General features: G+C 42.4%; 1 protein-coding gene across 2 annotated transcripts in view; it reads left to right on the top strand.

Moving 5' to 3' along the window:
• ctbp2a (C-terminal binding protein 2a) overlaps window positions 1-22,042 on the top strand; it is a 61,288-nt gene that overhangs the window by 12,545 nt on the left and 26,701 nt on the right. For both annotated transcript variants that reach the window (XM_083922741.1, XM_083922740.1), the window contains exon 2: window positions 7,702-7,872. In XM_083922741.1, the coding sequence (XP_083778867.1) occupies window positions 7,815-7,872 (58 nt within the window). In that variant the 5' untranslated portion in view covers window positions 7,702-7,814. The remainder of the gene's footprint in view (window positions 1-7,701; window positions 7,873-22,042) is intronic.

The raw sequence follows: 22,042 nt of genomic DNA on the forward strand, positions 1-22,042 counted from the left end.
AGTTCAACAATTAAAAATGACACTTGCCAACCTCAATACACAAAAATGTACAAGTGTATCTAATTAGACTAAAACTATTGAGGGGATTTTGTGGGGAATTATTTATAATTATGTATTACACAGAGACAAAATGTTTTCTTGTAAGGAAGTACCTGATGAGCAATATTCAAATATGTTATATTTAACTTTTGACAGTGATCATGATGACACTGAATGAGGTATTGGCGATTATCTGTCTTCCTTCTCCTTCGGTGTTTGCTCTCACTTTGCTCTTTAGACCCAGAAGCAGTTTTCTTAGTTGGTTTAGTTGGTTTACAGAAAAATTAGTTTGTGCTGGCTAGCTTTAAACCAAACCAAACGTGGTTTTGTGTGAAAGCACCATAAGTTTCTAGATGTTAAGTAAGGTGAGATTCAGTTCGTCATCAGTTTTAGTGATTAGTTAAGGAGAAGAGGGGTCACCTCATGTTTTCCTCATTTGCCTCACCTCATTTGTGCCGCATCCATGACAACTTATCCGTTAACCAACCTAGCGTACATCCTACTTAACAGTGAGTGTCAAACGGTGTCCTCAATTCGCTTTGAGTATCATGTTTATCAACTAGGAGTTTGGTCTCATCCACCAGTTTAAGGATGACCCGGAGGAGAAGTTGGTCCAATTCTCACAAGTGTTAGGCTTTTATATATAAGATAAGTGTGTCTGTAATTTAGCACTCAGAACCCTCAAAAAAAAAAATGTCTGTGGTCATTCTCTTCAACAGGATTGTAGAAAAGACTGAGTTATTACCACAACAAAAGCATCTTTGACAGCCTTTTACCTGTCAGCTCACAGGTTTTGGTGTGATTGATTGATTGTGTGTGTGAGCGCATGTGCTTTTAAATGCACGTGTACGCAAGTCTCAATGAGTGAATTTTAGTTTTTAGTCAATCAGGTAAAAGAGAAAAATAGCAGCATAATATTTAGAGACATGTTTACACTGCTTTTTACTTAATTAAATGTACTCATTGTTCCAAGTCTTCAGTGACCTGTGTTGTGAAAAAAACATAAATAACCAATTATTCCAATAGAGATTTCATGCCAGACTTGTTTTAGTTCATTAGATGTAAGGAGCTGGAGAGAGGAGGAATGCAGGCCACGACAAAAGCCTCACTGGGTCAGGCTAACAGGCTGCCGTGCACAATAATGTCACCATTATGTGTTTCCTGGGTGACTTAAACGAATAGACATTATTACAAAATTGTGCATTAGCCCAAGTCAGCAGTTAGTGCTGCTGCAGTCTCATTCCGTTTAGAGTTGAGAGTAGAGAGAAAGATGGCGAGAATGTGAGAGGAGGAGCGGGAGGGAGAGGGAGAGGGAAGGGGGAGGATGGGAAAAAAATGCTTCAGAGAAAAAGCGATGTAAAGGAGGAATGGGGAATGAAAAGGACGCTATCTGCCAGAGGCTGACAGGACATGCAAAAGGATGTAAAAGGATACATGGAGGGGCACAGATGGACTGACAGACTCTGGGGATAGTGATGATGATGGAGAGGTAGAAAGAGGAGAGCTGTAATTGTCAGTAACTGGTGTATTTAGACAGGGAGGGCTGGAGAAAGAAAGAGGCTGCCAGGGAGGAGGAAGGTGTAAATCAGCGGTCTGAGCGACAGCTTTACGTGCCCCTCGGAACCCCAACTATCCGATTAATGAGAGAAGAGAAACCTTAACCACCCCCCTCTCTCTGCTTCTTCTTTTTCTGCTATCTTGCACTTTCAGGGGCATAAATCATAGACTCTTAAGCAGTCACTTTAGGTAGCTGCTACACAATTCTTGCTCAAAATGTTGACTGCAAGGTATCCTTGCCCAATGATATGCTGCATTAATGAGATTTTACTGCAGCTAGTTAAACCATTGGACCACATTCATTCCAGTCGTTAAAGGAATAAGTTGACATTATGGGAAATGTGCTTATTGGCTTTATGGCCAAGAGTTTGATGAGAAGATTGACACCACTTTCATTGTTGTCAGTAAATACGAAGAAGGATCTGGCAGATGGTAAGCTTAGGTTAACATAACAACTGGAACCTGGCTCTGCCCAAAGGCAAAGAAATCCACCTATCAACACCTTAAAAGCTCAATTATTAACACATTATACTGTATGTGTAGAAGTGTAAACAGAAAAACAGTAAAAAGTGTAAAAGAAGTCGTGGTTTCATGGGAAGTTATGTGCTAGACTATTTCTTGGCCAGGCACGGTGTGTGTGTGTGTGTGTGTGTGTGTGTGTGTGTGTGTGTGTGTGTGTGTGTGTGTGTGTGTGTGTGTGTGTGTGTGTGTGTGTGTGTGTGTGTGTGTGTGTGTGTGTGTGTGTGTGTGTGTGTGTGTGTGTGTGTGTGTGTGTGTGTGTGTGTGTGTGTGTGTGTGTGTGTGTGTGTGTGTGTGTGTGTGTGTGTGTTGTTTTGTGCACATTAAACACACAATGTAGTGTACTGTAATGTAGTGTGCTGGTAGATAGGTATTGTTATGTTCAGCTATAGCCAGGCTAGCTGTTTCCCTTTGTTTCTAGTGGAGCGTACCTATGTTCCCTATGTACCCTTTTTAAGACAAGAATCCTATGTTCCCTGGCCTGTTATTTTTACCACAATCAGTGCCGAATTCCTTGGCAAATAGACCTATGTCGACCCTCCCCCCTTACCCTGACCCTAACCTCAACCCTAACAAAATGCTGAATCAAATCAGCAAAGGCATATACAGTATATAGGCTTATGCGACTGGGGAACAAAGGACCCGGGGAACATAGAGATGACCCAGTTTCTGGCTTTTAAGCTAAGCAAACCAAACCTAAGCTAAGCGGCTGCTAGTTCTTACTTTATAGTGACTGTACAGACATGAGTGGTATCAATCCTTGCATCTAACTCTCAGCAAGAAATGTAACAATACATTTTGCAACGTGTCAAACTCGTAGGTGCAAGAATGTCACACGTAGAGACAAGGCTGCACTTAAAACAAAGATATGCAAACAATAAAAGATGCGAAAGAGTAAAAAGGTTATTTCAGTTAATCTTAAGTGCACTAGGTTTCCCGTCTGCTTAAATCCTTGACTTAAAGCCTGTTATTGCATTGTTCAATCTCTTCGGTGTGTATGGGCTAGTGGTCATCAAGTTCACATAGTTAAACTAGTTCACTGAGGTCAAGGGCTGGAGCTCAGCTGATCTAAAAAAAGAAAGAGTAAGACATTCTTTTTTTTTTTCCGAGATGAAAACTCCCCCTTGTAGTGAACGCCTGCACAGATATTTCAGTCAAACATGTGTTATGACAAAGTCAGAGCTGTAGCTTTACTTCATCCTGTCTCTTTTCACCTTTAGCCAAACCCACAGGTTTCTTAATCTGGCGAGAGGGCTCCCCTGAGAGATGGCGCCAGTTAGAAAAAGACCTCTTTCACTTTCTCTTCCCTGCCTCTGTGTCTTCCATGCTATTACCAACCTAAACAAGATCTCCTGGGCTGCCTGCCTTATGTGCTTTTCCTCATAAAGAGAGTAGAAAAGAAAGGGTGTGAGTGAAAGAGCTGTAACACAAAGAGCTGAAAGCGAGATATGTTTCTAACATGTTAAACTAGCCTTTTCTGTTCATGAAATTTCCTGATGTACAGGGTGTCAGACGGAGATGCACTGTATGATTATAACTTCTGAGTGATGCAGCAGCTGCAACAATACAATGTAACACCTGGTGTGACACTCAGAGTTTTTTGTGGCATTTTGATGAAAGCTTTACTTCTGTTTGTTAGACACAGTAGAGAAGCTGTGGAAGCACATCTGTGTTGTACATCTGCCAAAGTGGTAAAAGCTCTTAACTTTGAACACTGCTCTACTCTGTACCAGTAATGTATCTATTGGGTATAAAAAGAGCTTTATTTTTAAAGTCCATCATGTGAGTGGCATTTCAAATATTTGCTAAGTCTAAGTCAAAGCTTTACAGGGCAACTTCTGCAGCCCAAACATCCAACTGTGTGAAAACATTATGAATTTCTAGAAATTCATTACCTAGGCTGCTAATTATTTTAATATTGATGTGCCCCTAAAGCTGCTGATCTTATAGTTTAGATGTTGTAACTGATTTCATACAAGCAGACATACGTACATACATACATACATACATATTTATATATCTATGCATATTTATATATATTCTTGTATTTATGTATATAATTTATATATATAATGTTGAGAACTTATATTCATTCAGGCATTATGGCTGGCTGCAGGTTGCGGTCACAGAGGAAAGCCCAACGGTGCATCAAATGCATCAAAGTAGAAGGGCAAGATGTAATTACAAAACAACATGTGTGGATTGGCTACATTGCAGAAATGGTGTGTGAACTGCATATCAGATGTCTTTGTTATAAATAATACTGTAGCTTGTAAAAATCAGACTTTTATGATGCATGTTTAACTCAGCCCACAAAGTCAAAATCTTGGTTCGTCAAAGACAAGAAAAATGTTTTTATTACCAAGAGTATTGGGAGGTTTGTAACATTCGTCAGATCAGACAACAGTTTCTGACTTGGTAACATTCACAGACTTGTCAGGAAACCTGTGAACACGACTACCCAGCCACAAGTAACACGGCACTGAGTGCCTGCCCCCCTCTCTACACCGAGCCAGACAATCCCTGAAGTTGTGTGTTTCTGTTGTTTGCATGTGCTTGAGTGTGTGTGTGTGACTTCTCCTCTTTCTCTTCCTCTCCTGCAGCACTGAGCACGTATTTTCTCTCAGGTCAATCCCCTTATTGTTAAGTTACATAACGGCACTTAGTCAAGTAACAATCCAGCAGCAATGGTGCTATAAGGGCTGCAGGATAACTGTACTTCCTCTCTGGCACTCCTCTGGCTGAGAGCTCTTCTCAAAGTTGCTGTTGACTTTTCAACCCGCTTAGTGGAGTCGACTTTTTCCTTTGGAAATGGAGTGGATCTCCTTCTTGCATGAGTCTCTGGAATTAAATTATGGAAACAAAGTCACATAGGCCTATCATGCACATTCAGGTTCTTGGTGAAATGTAGCTCTCAAACTGCAGAGCAGGCCATTCTTCTAAGCCAGCAGGTTTTGCCATTCTTTCATTTGAGACCACCAGTGAGAAGAAGAGTGATGAAATATGTTTGAAATTATTCCAGGTATAGATAAGCATATAAATGATTCTCAGGGAATGTAGATGTTTGGTGGATATAAACCTGAAATCTCGCAATACAATCTGTAACATGATACAGGCGTTACAATTCAATATATTGCAAATATTCTACCACTTTAATTAAAAATGTAATTTTAGCAAAACTGTCATGATATAAAGAACACACAACCATATGCATAGATTGTTACATTTGAGTGGCGGAGCCATATGACTAAAGATTCATTACAAAATTGCTATCTGTCGGTCGGTGTCTTAAAACACCCAAAATGAGCTTTAAAACAGTCTGCTTGCAGGCGTCCCACGGGTGTTCTTCAATACAGTATCACAAAATATAATATTGTGATACTCAAGTGTATTGATATTTTATTAAACCCCTCATACAGTCTCTGTACATTTTGATTTTAAGTTATTGTTTTGTTGGCACCTGTGCTCTAGAGCAGTCAATATAACTGCTATTCCACAACTTTCAGTGATGTGAGGTCTATATTAGAAGATTTTATAATGACTGAATGGCCAGATGCACCCACGACCTATAGTGTAGTGCAGCACAAAGTAGGAGATACCCCATGCATGTCTCTTCCAGTCTATTCCTAGCCAAGGCGGTGTGCGACTCCCCCGCTCCTGACTGTTTCCTGCTTTCCCTCTTGCTCAATTACTTCTCCTCTGACTCCCACATGTGGGTCTTCAGCTCTTTGGCAGGAAGGCTTACCTTGTGGAGGAGGCGAGCTGAAGCACAGCTGAAGCGAGATGAAATGTGTTTGGTTGAAGGAAGAAGTGTGTTTTCCCTGGAGTCAGAGAAAGACAAGAGATCATCGTGTGTTGACTGCAGGAGAAATTTTACAGCTACACCTACAAACTTTTTAATACACTCAGCTGCAGTGCACCACCTCCTGCCCCAGCAGAACAGCTGGCCAAATAAAAATGCAAAGTCAATTCATAATTCAGCCATATTGCTTACTCTGCTCTCCACCCCACTGAAACATAACAATTACAGTCACAGTAACAGCGCAAATATCAATACATCATCATATAAACAGTCAAGTGAGATCCTTTCTCAAAGTGCATCACTCTAGGATCGGGCCCAGAGGCGAATATGGAAACAAAAAGAGGTAGGGTTATAAATGCTAAAGCGCTGAAAAGATATAGTTAAAATGAGAGCAGAGGACGGTGTCACACTGTACTCATCCTGTTAGCCAATGTTTTTCTAGTACTTTCCTCTCCCTCCCACCAACTCCCTTTTATGTCTTTTTATTCTGCTGATACAACCTCCTCCCGTCTGCTGACTAACTGACCCACATTCCTCTCTGTGACTCGCTGCCCTTAGAGAGAGAGAGAGGGAGAGAGTGCGTGTGCGTGTGCGTGTGCGTGTGCGTGTGTGTGTGTGTGTGTGTGTGTGTGTGTGTGTGTGTGTGTGTGTGTGTGTGTGTGTGTGTGTGTGTGTGTGTGTGTGTGTGTGTGTGTGTGTGTGTGTGTGTGTGTGTGTGTGTGTCTACATTTCTGCCTGTCATCTTGCGTGTGTGTCCTTTTACGTGTGCATTCCTGTGCCCTCCTTCCATCTCTGCCCCCCCCCCCCCAAAAAAAAACCCAAAAACTGTGCCTTGTCCCTCAGGCTTCACCAGGAACCAATTAGAGGATTGCTCTTTAGAGGAGCATCAGTCACTGAACATAAATGACTGGTGAAACGCCTCATTTACTCACTCACTCACTCTGTGTTTATCTGCTTTTTACTGTGTTCCACTCAGTTCAGGGGGGCTCCGGCTGCAGGAGTGACATTTCTTCGTTAAATTAGATATATAGTGCTCGCTGAGATGACACTCCCTCTAGTGGAGAGTCAAGTCTGTGCAAGGTAAATGTCTGATGTTTGCAAGGCAATTGAGGGACCCAGCTAAGGTTTTAGACACAGATAGGACAACTATGTGATCTCTGTCACGTGGCGATTCTTTGATTAGTATGTGTTAAGTGACTGAACGTTATAAAACTTCCTCAGATTCTTAATGAGCATGAAGTTGAAAGGCATGTCTGTTAAAACCACAACTCATTACTTCATGTTGAAAGCAATTCTACAAATAGATTTAAAGCCAAATTAGAGATTTAGCTAAAAGTTATCCAACCCTGTAACCACAACATAGTTATTTTATGGTGAAAATGGAATTATATAGTGCCTTTCTAGTCTTCTGACTACTCAAGGCGCTTTACACTATTTGTCACATTCACCCAGTCACACAGACATTCATTCAGACACGGATGGTAGTATGAATGACCTGCGCACCATCTAATCTAACCTAACCATCCACACCACATGTGATGCTCTGCTGTGCATAATTTTGTTCTGTATATGTTGTTGTAAGTAATTGTGTGCCGTTTCACTGAAAGAAATTACATTACACAGTCCCTTACAAAAAAAACAATATAAGTAAATAAATAAGATAAAATCCAAGAAATTAAAATCCTAAACATGAAACATCAAAGTTATGAAATTTGCAGTCAATAAACGTCACTGTCAGACTGGCTTTCAAGAGTAATATTTGTCCCTGCTTTCTTGAATTTCAGGTTTAAAACATCAGCTAGCTAACGTCTGGAGGACTGGAGCACTTGAGACTTTGAGGAGGAGAGAGGTGGATACAAACATCTAGAGAGGAGAGAGGAGCTGAAGCTGTGACGGGATGGCTCTGGTCGACAAACATAAAGTGAAACGCCAGCGGCTGGACAAGATCTGTGAGGGTGAGACAGTACCCCTTCAACTCCTCTCTTTCTTACGAACATTGGGATTTGAGATGCAGGCTACACACTCGCAGGTCACTGGGAAGTTATTATTTAGGTTGCGGGGGGCTTTTGTCTTTGTGTGTGTACATGTAACTTTGAGTATTATTCTACAGGTTTATGTCAAAGCTGTAAAAAAGCTCCACTCTGCTGTTATATGGAAATTAAGTTTCCACCAGAATTTAAGCCTTTCAGCCTGCTGCTACAAATGCTAAGAAAAAACAGTGGGATCGTTTGCATAAGTGGGTTTGTGTGTGTCAAAAGGGAGCCTTGGGACCAGCCGAGGCTCCAAGCTTCAGCTTTGAAGGCTGTCTAGGAGGGAGAAAGAGTGAGTGTATGTATGTGTGTGTTATAGGGGAGGTTTGGGCTGAATGAGTTTTGAGTTTGAGGTTTCCAGACTGTTGGAAAGATGAAGCAAGAAGATTTTGTAATAAAGCAAAGCACTCTTCAGAGCTGGGATTGATTATAGCGGCTAGTTGGATTGATTTGTGTGCATGTGTGTGTGACAATGACCCAGCAAAGAGATGTTCCTTTTGTTTTGACTCTCTAATTTCTTTACTTAACCACTGACATATCTAAGTAATTTGGTGCTTCAGAGATGTCTCTGCCTACATGTCATCTTCTACAGACCTAAGAAAAAAATATTTGTTTGGTACAGATCCTTGCAAAAATGACACCATGATCATTTTGATATATTTTTCAGTGAAAATTAGACTAATTATTCCCCCCAAGATTGTGAATCATATATATCATCCCATTTTTTCTTTTCATTTTTTTCTTCTTCTTCTCCTTCTCCTTTTTTCTTCTTCTACTTGGCAAACCAGCCAGAGGTGCATACCGGTGCATACACTGCCTACTGGAACCACTAGAGCATGCGTAGTAAGCACACCTGCTATGCGTACGGTCTGTGCATTCACTTTCTATGGGCTATGGATGCCAGGGAGACTGAAGCAGACCCTGCAGGCACGTTGACGTGGAAAGTATAATTTCTGCTTTATGTTAAAGAACATAGACTTTTCAGTTTCACTTCAACTCTCTAAACCGAAGGACTTTCTTAGTAATATTGAGTTACTTCATTGGAACTCTACAGAGTATCTAGTATCAACATTCCTCTTTGTTCATTCCGAAGGAAAATCCCATCGAGCTTAAGGAACACAACATAATAGATTCCTAAATGAAGCACTGATGCTGTCTGTTTCCACCCTCAGAATGAGAGCCACATGTGGCATCTCAAAGTTCTCCAAACCACCAACCCCTTTGCTTGGAAACAGTTTTTTCCTTCTTTTTTTTTTAAAAACAAAAAGAATGACTGCATCCTGTCTGATGCAGAAACATGTTAAACATCACATATTTTCTGCCCCATTTGTCCCACATTCATCTTCAACAGTGCCCGTGCCCTGTTTATCAACAGTGAAGTCATTCTATTCCAAAGACGAGTGAGATTTTTCTCCCCAGTGCAGGTATTCACTCCAGCTGCTCTTAAAAATGTGTACAGGAGGGTGATTCACATCGAGGAAGTTAAAAGATCAGAGGGTGGTGAATCACGCTGTTTTCACAGTAGCGTTAAATCTGCTCGACCATATAAAAAGCGTATTTCAAAACCAGAGGCATGGGGTGTTCTGCACCATAATGTCAAAGCCACCCACTATTATCTATAAACAGAGTGTTGGGACTGAAGCGTGAAATAGAAAGTTTGCATCGTGTGCATTGACAAAAACAAGAATGTTATGGAGTGATTGTGATTGCATTTGCCGTCGTGGCTTGCACATGGCGAGACAGTGAGAGAAGCTTCCCTAATCTCCATTTATCTTTTTCGAGGATAAGTGTGTCAATCCAATACTTGTTTCACAGCGGAGTGCATTGATTACGTCTTTACTCATTGTGATGAGTGGCTAACTGAGCGGCGCCTGTGGCCTAAATTAAATTTGAAATGGCTGATCAAGTGTGGCTGTTTACCCCCATCAAAAATAGTGACTGCGCAGGAATGTAGATTTCACCGGAACAGTGGATGTATTACCATTGAGGATATCTGATGTGGTTCACTGTCCTTTGCTTTTATGTCGCGTTTTTGTGGTTTTCAAATCAGAGCTCTGGGGCTCTGGGAAATTATAATGGGCATTTAGTTTTTACTATTGTACAACTGCTTACCAAAATTTTATAGATTAGTAAATAAGGAAAATAACCCTCATGAAACATTTTTAGGATGTTGGCAATGGTGGCTCACGCTAAAAAAATATTATGAGAAACTATGAAACTATAAAAAATGTGTGATTTCTGTATTTTTTAGTTTATTGTTTTAGTCACTTAATTGATTAATCAGCTAGTTGTTTTAACAGACATAATTATTCTGTTGAAGCCTAACAGCATTGTTTAGTTCAGTTTAGTTTCCAAATGTATAGCCTACAACTGCACCTTCTGTTGTGGGTTTGATAAAGTGCCAAGAAGAGTGTAACTGCAATAAGGGAACTGTGGGCAAACATCTGTTGTGAGCATCAGTTCCCATACTCTCTCATTTCCCCCTTTTCTCTTTCTCACTCTCTCTCTCTCTCTCTCTCTCTCTCTCTCTCTCTCTCTCTCTCTCTCTCTCTCTCTCTCTCTCTCTCTCTCTCTCTCTCTCTCTCTCTCTCTCTCTCTCTGTCTCCTTCTGTCTGCTCCATCTGTGTACCCAGCGTGCATTGGCTTGGGCATCAGTGCAAGTTGTTGCCATTGCCGTTTAGCCAGAGCTAACTGACTGATCTGGGCAGAGATGGGATGTGAGCGGCACGGCGACGTGAACTAGGTCGCCTCAACAGCATGTTCCTGAATGTTGATTTACAAGTTGTAAATCTGTGCTTGGACGCAAACACCACAAGGTGGGGTAGTGGAATTTGTCATGGCGAGTCCAAGTGTTTTAGTTAAATAAATATGTTAATCCTTGATAATTCCTCTTGTTTTGTCATGTGTACAACAGGAGATATTTAAACAGCGAACAGCAGATAATGTGGTCAGACAAACTAAAATACCATAGAACTTGTGAATTATTCATATCTTCACATTTAAGGAACCTGTGAGCTTTTTTTTACTATAACAAAACACTTCATATTAAACAGAGAGGACAACCAGGGAGGCTGTGGTGGAAAACGGAAGGGGGTGTCCTGATGTCATCTTTCCCTTTGCATCCAGAGCTTTTCAGCACACACTCCAGGCTCTGCTGCATCCACCTCTCTGCTTTCATCCCTCCCTCCCACTCGTCTCCCCACGCTCTGGCATCCAGCTCTGGTATGAAGTCATCGAAGCGGTCTCTGGGTCTGACATACCCCCCCCCCCCCCCCCAGGCTTGTTCCAGGCTCCACACCAAAACCCACGACCCCTTTATAGGCTTTGCGGAGAGGCAGGGAGGGGCATGGAGAAACGGGGGGGGGGGGGGGGGGGGATGAAAAACGTTAAAAGTGTTGTTTTTGGATGGAAATTCTTAGAATAATTTGCTGCAAACCGGCATGTGTGATTGTGTTATCATTTTCATTACAGTGTGATTGTTTCGCGTGCACACCTGAATTAAATTTTCTGGTACGGTGTTCCTTTCTTTCGTAGTGTGTCTGCATTTGTCTCTGTTTGAGCTGGCACATAGCTTAGCGGTTATTGGAAGTTGGAAAAGCGTTCCTGGAAAAACCTTATATCCAGATGAACTATTCAGCTAGGATACTAAGTAATTTAATGACCTGTGGCTTCAACCTCCCGATCGAGCTGGTGATTGGATGAAAGATGGGTCAGAGAGGATGATTTTTTTGGAGAATTTGTGGGAATTTGCTGTGGTGCATGTGTACAAGCAAAATGGAAAAAACCAACTGTGTGTCAATTCAGAATGTTTCACTAACCGAGTATGTGATTGTCATTTAGATAAGTACTAGCTTCATTGCCATCAACCTCCATTTTACAGTCCATTTAGTTCCTATGGAGATGCTTTCAGAGACAAATAATCCCACTGGAAACGCATACAAGGCAGCCATGTACATAATGTCTGTTAAGTGTGTATTACAATTCATTTGACAGCATCCTTTGCAGCCGTACTGGCATTATAATCACATTTCCAGTTAGTGTTTCTTGCCCCACGCTCATGCATAAGTCAATGTGTGTTTAACATTCAAATCATGCTTTGGGTACGTGACGTGTCACACTGTAGGAGACAGTTGTTTTTATTTCTGTTGCAGTGCAGCATTCACTTTGAGTTGGCATGTGATTTTTATTCATGTATGCACGTCAGACCAAGGCCAAGGCTTTAGCGGCGCTCTGCGTTCGTGAATGAGAAGGGACATTAACGAAGCAGCGCGGCCGCTGCTGTCTCTGCGGCACGTCAGAAGACAGGGTCAAAAGGCTGAGTGGGAATCCGGGATCGTGTGTGCGCTCCTTGTGCGTGTGGATAGATGGAGTGGTGAGTGACAGCACATTTCTAAATGGGCTTGTTGCATGTGAATCCTGATTCCGACATTTGTTAAAGCATGCAAACACTTAATGTGGTTAAAACATGCACCGACGAGTATGAACATAAAGTGATCCACCTCCGGTTCTTCTGGTTTCGCTGTAATATTAATGTGGAGGCCGGGACTGTGAGGGCTGAATGACAGGGAGATGTGAAGTGTTTGTTAAACAACGGCAAGCCACAGATCACACTGCTGTACATCATGCTCGTCTTGTTCTTTGCTGCCTAATGCCATTTTATCTAATACTGAGAAATGTAGAAGGAGTTTTCTGAAATGTATTCGCAGTCAAAGAGTCCCGAAATACATAATTGCATCCTCACTAAAGGTGCATTTACTTTAGGTTTCTATAAGTTTTACTCAATTTTTTTCACCATTCAAGTCTTATTCAATGTAAGGTCTTTATAAGCTTCTGCTGGGGTGGTATTATATTTGTTCTAAAATCCCCGGCTTAATTCCTAAATCCCTCTGTTACAGTGAATCTGGCATTGTGTGCACAGTCTGGCAAGTATGGCAAATGGAAGAACATTAGAACTTGAAAGTCAAACATTGTTTAGTTTGATGCAAACAGAACTCTCTGATTTACTTTTCTGTAAGGTTTAGATCGGCAAACCCTGAGTACACACCTCTGCCCCTGTCTTTCTGTTTGAGGTTGACTTTATGGGGATGAGTGATCGGCTTGGAGAAGTAATGAGAGGAGTATGAGGTTGGGGTAAGAAGCCTGCATATTAGATATACTCCATAGGTGTTGTCCTCTACATGGATGTTGTTGTTACAACAGGAGCTAACAGCAAAACCCTGATGAGTCAAAGAAAAGGGCATCAAAAATGATTGTCTTTGCAATTCTAAGCTTTGATTTGTTCATTCATCTTTATAGTCGTTTTCAGGTCTCTGTTAGGGCTCACTCTCGCCTCCTCTCCTTCCCATTTTAATTACCTTTTTACATCAAGCTGACTAATGTTCCTCTGACTTTACCAAAAGAAGAAAAAAAAATTTTCTGTCATCTGCGCAATTGGTTTTGGAGCCGCTATCATCAGCTTTTTCCTGTCATCTTGTGAAAACAGCAGAATACTTCGCCCCCCTCTGATCTCTTCCTACTCTAATTACACAACTGTGATTAAACAAGATATTAGTGTCGACGATGGACATGCCTTCCACAAGCCCTCTGTAAGATATTCAAGAACTTTTCTCAATATGCTGAGAAAGTATTAACAAGACTTTCTTCACAGTCTTAAATATGCATTGCTACCCCCTTGCTCTGGTTAGCTCTGAGATTAGATTTGGATGGAAACGGACACTTCCTCACCTTACATCTGTTTTCATGCATTAATAAACAGAGATCCTCTGCAGAAGGGATTAGGTTTCTGCCACAGTGACATGACGTGAGACATACAGGCAGCTAGGTAGGCAGGTACACCCCCAGAATAACCTGTTGAACATTACCTTGGTTAAACAAAACGATAACTGTATACCATTAATTACTTTTTCATGTCATAATGTATAACATCTTCAAGGCATAATGTAAAGTGCTGCAGCATTACAGCAAATATCTTTTTTCTTTTCATGGCATATTTGAATGAAGGTGGAATGAGCTCCTGTTGTGTTGCAGCTCAACAAGCATAGTGTTTTCTAAGGCAAAGGTTGTAGGTGCTTTGGATTAAGTGCTGTTACAAAAACCTCCCCCTCGCTTCCACACACATACACAGACAAACAGATGCACACAATCCACACTCCCCCAGTGTTTTACTTTTTTCTGCAAAGGGGCAAATCCAGATTACAGAGCTTCCCTACGTGAAGGGGATCAGAGGAGCTTTAGGAAAGAGGGGGAAGGTGCTGTATTTTTTTTGACAGTAAGTAAGTAAAAATCAGGTAGTAATATAAAGGCAAAATAAACTATTTTGAGATTCTAATCTACAAGACAGTAATGTTGATAATTTAGAGGACCATTACTCGAAAAGACAATCATTGTGAAAGCAAATAGGACAAACATTGCAGGTGGATTTCGTTATGCATTTTGTAATCTCTTTCCATACATGCATTATAATTTTCATTGATCTAGTTAACATTCAAACAGAAGGTCTGAGCCGAGTGGGGCAGTGACAGTGAGCACCAGGAAGGCATCAAGGACATTTCAGAGTTAGTTGGGTAGCAGTTGCGTGGTGGCTCTCCTGCGAGCATGGGGCCTCGAGGATTAGTGTCCAATCAGAGTGGATTTGATGTTTACTGACAGCACATGAGACTTAACTGAGAGAACTGTATTTCATCTGTATTCGGTTGAGCTGTGCGACCTGCCAGGCCTCCCCTCCCTGCGCTGTGAATCTGGAAAACTAAAAACTAAAACCATCATCAACAGCTTCAGGTAGGTGACTCTTCATGAGAGGGTAAGGGGTTTGGGGGTGGACTCTAAATCATTGGCATCATCATTTTCAACATCATAAGATACGCTTGTATCTGGTTCACATGACGTCACATTGGGAAGTGGAATTAAACAGGCTTTATTTAGTTGTAATCCCTCATAGCAATCGTCAGAGCGAGTAAAATGTCCCAGAGAAGGGAGAGATAAACCCTATTGGATTAGTACAAGCCCCTGCCCATCCCAACCTATAACCCAACCTATCCACTGTTTTTTGTCTTTTTTCTACATTTGGTCACCATCTCAAGCATACACCCTCCTACAATGTCTTTAATGGAGTAGCTGTGCTACCTCTTGCGTACCGTGTTTGTGCGGTCTGGTGTGATGTTTGTGTGTGGTGTCCTCTTTCCTCGCGTACAACATGCCTGGATGACCAGACATTAATTATTCAAGGACTGCCAGCCAAAGGGGGAGTCACCTGATAGTACGGAGTTACAATATTACAACCTGATATCAGGTGAAACGGTAGACCCTGCTTGATCTTCTTTTCTGCTTGTTCTCCTTCCTCTCTCTGTTCCATTTTTTTGGCTCTACAGTACATGAAGACTTGAAAGACAACTTTCAAAGACACAGCTACAAGCGGATACATTTTTCTTTTTCCTTATCAACACTTTCTCTGCTTCTTCCTTTTTTGCCAATGCTTGTCCCTAACAAACAGTTGAGTCTTGGTCGCTCCCACAGTTGGGACACATTAGGGGGGAATGAGGGTCAGTGGGACAGGGCTGAGAGTGTCTACGAGCAGCAGGCAAGAGTAGTCGGCCGGCGGAACTCTCTGTCATACGGAGAAGGAGGAGGGTGGTACGAGCATCCACCAGGAGAGCGTCCCTCTGACCTGGATTTGAAACGTGACCCGTATTCCTACCAAGATTCTGTGTACGGACAGGTTTACGCAGAGCGACAGGACCCAAGAGGGATGCGGAAGGGCTCTGTGCCTGACCTTAACCACTACGAACGAGCGCCCATGGCTCACAGAGGATCCATTCCGCATCAGGATTACTATTCCCATGACCCGGCCATGACTCCTCGGCCACCCGAGGGCTTTTACCGGCCAGAACACCAGCCTCTGTCGCCTCACCCTCATCCACTCAGTAGGTCAGGCTCTCATTTTGGGATAGCACCTGGGGTTCGTGCTGTGTGGGATCAAGGTCAGGGAGGGAGAGCAGGACCTCAAGCCCCTGGATCACCTCTACCTCCTCCTCCGCCTCCTCCAACTGCTCATGAGTTGAGTCGGGCTTATAGGGATCCTGGTGCTGTAACTGCTTCCAAAATGATGCCAGATGGCCAACAGCGCATACCCTCCCGAGAGCCATCTCCTGCTCAATATGGTATGGAGCATGCATCTCCTCGGTATTCCAATGAGCCTCCACCTCTGACTGGTCAGTCGGTCTTTACTGATGTTAATGGCCGCCCATTGGATCCGCAGCAGCAGGCTGCTACCTGTCTAGTAGTAGATCCCGTCAGTCAAGGTATGACTTTGAGGCAAGAGACCACCTCACCCTACACCATCCAACAACAGCAGCAATTACAACAGCAACAACAAATTCAGCAGCAGCAACTTCAACAGCAACAAATACAACAGCAACAGTTACAGCAACAGCAACTTCAGCAACAACAAATACAGCAGCAACAACTTCAGCAGCAACAATTACAACAGCAACAGCTTCAACAACAGCAGTTACAACAACAACTTCAGCAAGAACACTTGCAGCAGCAACAGCCCCTGCCACCTCCACCTACCATGCCCATCTCTGACCCAAACCTTTCTATGATGGCTCCACTTCCTGCTGCACCTGCTCCAGTGCAAACTGTAGCAGCTGCTCCAGCTGCACCTGTTCTTGTGCAAGCTGCCCAAACTGCAGTCCCTCCTCCCCCAGTCACTCCACTCCCTGCTCCTCTTCCCCCCACTGCCCCACAAACACCTTTGCCTCTGGACCCCAAGAAGAATGTTGATCCTGAGTTCCTCGCCCTGCTGCGAAATGAGGGCCTCTCAGAGAGCACCATCTCCTCACTTATCCAGCAGGGATTTGACTCCATTAGCATGCTGGCTGTTATGGAGGAGAACGATGTCCGCACTGTCGCCCCCAACCTTGGTCAGGCTCGTGTACTGTCTCGTGTGGTCCACAACTGCAAGCGTCCTGTTGAGGCTCTGCCACCCCCCTCCCAACCTCAGACACCCATGCGAGGCCGCTCCAATAGCTTTAGCCATCGCTCAGACATCTATCACCATCAGCAGCAGCAGCAGCAGCAGCACCACCACCACCATCCAACTCACCCCTCACAGGCTTTGACCGTGGACCCCCATATGATGCACCCGCAAACCCCTGGGGCTATGCAGACCATCTCCCCAAGGATGGGAGAAGTAATGGGTAGGAGGCCCAGCAGTGCTCCCTCTCAGCACCTCCTAGAAGCATCTGGAGGCTACCCAGGCCAGCCACCTCGCTCCCCGGGGCCATATGCTGGAGCACTTATGCCTGTTCAATCAAGACCCATGTCAGCCTACTCTTCTGGAATGACAATGTCAGGGATGCCAATACACAGTATGCAGATAATGCCACAGCAAATGACTGGGTCAATGCCTGCCATACCAGGATCTATGCACTCCATGCCAGCTATGCCACAGCAGATGCCTGTGTCCATGCCAGCTTTACCACAGCCACCCCAACAGGTACCGAAAGCATACTCTACCAATTACACGGTGCCCATGGAGCTGATGAAGAGGGACAGGAACTTACTGCCATTGTCACCCATGCACAGCCCTCACCCCAGTCCTCAGATGATGCGTAAGGGTGGGGGACCTGCACAAGACAATGCCCTTGTCCCAATGGGAGCACCAGGCCAAGGCCAAGGTGCCCTGGCTGCTAACCAGAAGCTAAGTCGACGCACGGGTCCACCAGTCATCGTGTCTACTATGGCGTCTCCAGATACAAGTAAACTTTTTCTCTCCTTTCATACTTTCATCATGCTGTTTGTCTGATACATATGCTCTTGCTTTCTCAAGGCTGCTTCACTTGTTTTTAATAGATAAGAAAATTGATTTGTGCAAAAGTGCTTCATTTTTTGCATTCTTTATATGAGACACTATATTAATTCTTCTCATTGCTTCGAAAACCTGCATACAGCAGTGCTGCATTGTTAAGAATCATATCATGCTTTTACAGTTTGGTTGACATTTCCTAGAGCCATCCAGTATATTGAAAACAACAACTTGAGTATTCGGTTGAAGTCTTTTCTTTGATAAAAGTAGGCACTAGAAATGTATTTGTGACAAATCATTGGTTTGAGCAAACTGTCTCTGTCAAATAAGTTTGTTTTTTTGTTCTGGTTGGTGAAAAAACATCATTCAGCTGAGAGGTATGTGAGATCTATTTAGCTGAATGTAGTTGCTGTAGTGTGATACATGATGCTTGACCTTAAGAAAGTCCAAACACAATGAGAATGTTAAAAGGGCAGTTTTTGAAGTTGTTTTATCTTTCTGGTCAGTGCTGTCATTTGTTTGATATTCTATGGTTGTGCTCATTACATCAGCGGTAGATAATAGTCTTTCCTTCTTATCTAGTTCAATCGAGTAAAATCTAAATTGCTTGATGCCTATTTCTTTTCCAAGACTGTTGTCAGGATTATGATTAATACCCTAAAAGGATAACTTTTGCTTAGAGATTCTGGCAATCCATTCCCTGTCCTACTTTTGGTTTCTGCATTTGCCATGATCTAAGAAATATATATATTTGCATCCTGCTTTCTTGTCTGCTTATCTTAGTGACAGACAGATTTTTCAGACTTCCACATACTTTGTTTGAAGTCCTTTATTATTCCAGTAATCTCATGCAGTTCTTTCGTCAGAATGACATATTGCCCTATTAAATGCAACACAAAATGGCATTGATGAGGTGCAATATGGGGGATTTGGGAGGAGCAGCTGTCAGCACCCTTTCTGATACCTTTTTAAATTTTAACAACTGCACTGTCTTCATGTTACAGTCCGTCAGTTGCTGCATTCATGTGTGAACAGTTCACATTAAGATTTTTCTGACCAGAAAAGTCAGATAATGTGCAGTATGTTAATAGTTAGCATGCATGTGTGTTTGTTAGTTTGCAATGGTGTACATGTCTGAACAACATGTGTTTATACTACTGTGTACTACTCTTTGCAAAGGTTTTCTTATTTAGCTCTTGTTGACTGTATGAAATTCCCTTGGTAAGTAATTGGAGCTAAAGCAAAACCTCAGGCAACTTTTGCTTAATCATATAATCTGCCTCAACTATACAGTATTCATGAAGTTGCATAGTGGTGATTGCAGCATTAGTTGTATGCAGCGCTGTAGCTGGGGTATCATTGTAACTCCAGCTGTTTTTGATGATGTCCTTTCTGCTCTGCCACGTACAATCTCCCCACAGCCCCCAAGCTCCTGTTGTTGTAAACACGGATGTCTTATTGCATTAGGACAATAAGGGTGCATCAGAGTTGCCTGGACTCAGGTTGCACAGCCTTCCTTCTGCCTTTCTGCTGTCGAGATGTCCCACTGACCTGCATGAAATAACCATTAGATTTGTCTAGTATTTCTCGAACAAATGTGCTAACAGGGATCCGACTTTAGATTTCGGCTGGTTAGTTACAGGCTGAGTTTTCAATTTGTGGTTGATTTTTTTTTCTTCAGCTAAAGTTATTGAATTTTGATTTATGTCCCAAACTCATGTTTCGTTTCCATTATAAATTTAAATGAATTTAGTTAATGCATCGTGATTGTGTGATCACCTGCATAATTTAACCATATCAGATTAAAGCTTTAATTCAGCATAATAAAAGCTGCTCCATAAAAGAACTCTTTTCACACACATGACCTGATGAAAGTATATTTCAGACACTTTGGGCAATAAGGGCTGATTTCTCCATCAACAGCCGCTCACCAGAGGCTGACTAGCAGCATCACTGGACAGATAAAATCGAATTACAGTGCTGATGGCCGATGTGTGATTGTGTCATTTTCTCTGTGCAGGTTGTAATGAGAAGAGGGGGGGTTAATCCTTCCAATCCTCCATTTCCACTGCTGCACTAATCCACAGATATTCTCATTTTGTTCAGACCCACCCTCTGGCTTTCTGTGAGTCTCTGTGAACTACTGTACATAGCCAGTAGGTTGAAGTGGTCTTTAATGGAGACCAAGGCAGACTGGGAACAAATGATTTAACTGCAACAGTTTTGTTGTCGTCCTGCTGATATTTAGGCCCAAGAGAGCAGATATTAAAAGATCCCCATTGTTGGCTGTCAAAACTAACTCCTGATCTTAGCACAGACAGACACATGTCTTGGAAAGGATTTCTCCAAGTCTGCCACATACACATACATCACATTGTTAGTATACACACACACACACACACACACATAGTCAGCAGAGTAGACCTCATTTGCATGTGGCGGACATTTGTTGCTTTGGTAATTTCATCTGTTAATGGACACAGCCGCAAAGCTGCTCTGAAAGCATATTCCTAAATTGTATGTTGCTAGGCAACATGGGTTTTTGTAGTAATCATAGGCAGATTTGCTTCTGGTTAAAGGGTCGATCCATTGTCAGAAAACACTGCAAACATACATGGTATTTCCTTGCTGTTTTTTTTACAAAATGACCGAATGCATCTGGAAGAAGGTATTGCTTAATTATATTCATTCACTTCTTTTCATGTGGGATAAATAAAAAATAGTCTTTTCTTGCCTATTTTCTAAAGAATTATATGCATTTTAGCCACAACAAAATATGATAAAGCTTTTCAGTTAAATCTTAATTTTGATCTTTTGTCAGGTAGTCAAATTATATTGTCATCAGCAATAACACATTTTTACATTCCTTAAATTCTAATTACTTATGAGCTCCTGATACTCTGACAACCTCAGACAATTCATTAGTTAGAGCAGTGAGTTACACCAATGACCAAAAAGCATTTCTCTCTGAACTAATATACTAGCCCTTGTATAAATACAGATAGTATGCCCCCACCAGCCTCAGTTTATGATGCTTTGTGGAATACCCTTGAGCAAGACCCCGCCTTTATATGACTAACTAGGCCTCCCCATCCCCCACACCAACGTAATCATGTATATGATACTGTGGGACTTCCACTATTTCACCTCCAGCCTGGGGAGTGTATTGTCTTTCTTCCGTGGACTCTAGCCTGGCGACCTGATGCCAGCTCAGGTCAGTTTTTCTCTGCATGACACACTAGTCGTAATTTTCCCTCATTGCTTAGGCCTAGCCTGGATGATGGGGGAGGGTTGTGGCATATTAGTTCTGGAGATGGCAGATTATGTATTAACGGGGTCCAGGTCAAAGCTTCGGGCAGTTGTTACACTGAGTGAGGGATTAAGGAAGAGGGGGAGATAGAGATAGAGAGAGAGAGAGAGAGAGAGAGAGAGAGAGAGAGAGAGAGAGAGAGAAAGAGAGAGACATAGTACTGCTCTTGATAGATGGTGATTGCTGCTTGCGGGTGGAGGAGGGGAAATGACGTTGACAGCTGTCAGTCAACCCTGGACTCCATGGAGATGAGGCTAGCTGTCAATGTTGCATTTAGAATTTGAGGGTCATATTTTGGCCTTAATCTAGGCTGTCAGTCAAAGGTTGTTTTTGATAGGCTGTCGTTCACTCAATGTACATTTTTTAATTTACTTTATTTGATCTGGGATGTTTTCAGAAGCATAAGGGAGAGCCAGACATAATCTTAATTAGGGGTAGGCAAAATATGGATACGGAAATACGGAAGTAACAATAATATGTTGTTACTTCCTCTGGTGATGCATTATTCATACACTGGTGCCAAATATTTTTATTAAAGAGAGTAATGTGTATTTTTTTGCATTTATTTATATATGTATACTTTTAGTTTTCTGTTAATCATATATAGGTCATTTTACAGTGTAATGTTGTGCATGTGGACATGGACAAGTTGTAGTCAGCGTGCGTGCGTGCGTGCGTGCGTGCATGCGTGCATGCGTGCATGCATGCCTGCGTGTGTGCTTGCATGCCTGCGTGTGTGCGTGTGTGCGTGTTATAGAGGCACTAAACTAACACTCTATGTGTTGTACACTGTTTTATCTCAGTTCAAACTGACACCACAGTGCCGTGAATAAATACATAATTCCTGCTTTTTGCCTTTTTAGGGGTATTTTTCTTCTTAAGTCGCAAACATAACGTAATGTATCGTAGGTAATTTTCTTCCAATGCATCAAGATTATCACACCATTGTTATTGTGGGCAACATATCGTGATAGTATCCT

The sequence above is a fragment of the Echiichthys vipera genome (assembly GCF_963691815.1).
Source record: "Echiichthys vipera genome assembly, chromosome: 11".
NCBI lineage: Eukaryota > Metazoa > Chordata > Actinopteri > Perciformes > Trachinidae > Echiichthys > Echiichthys vipera.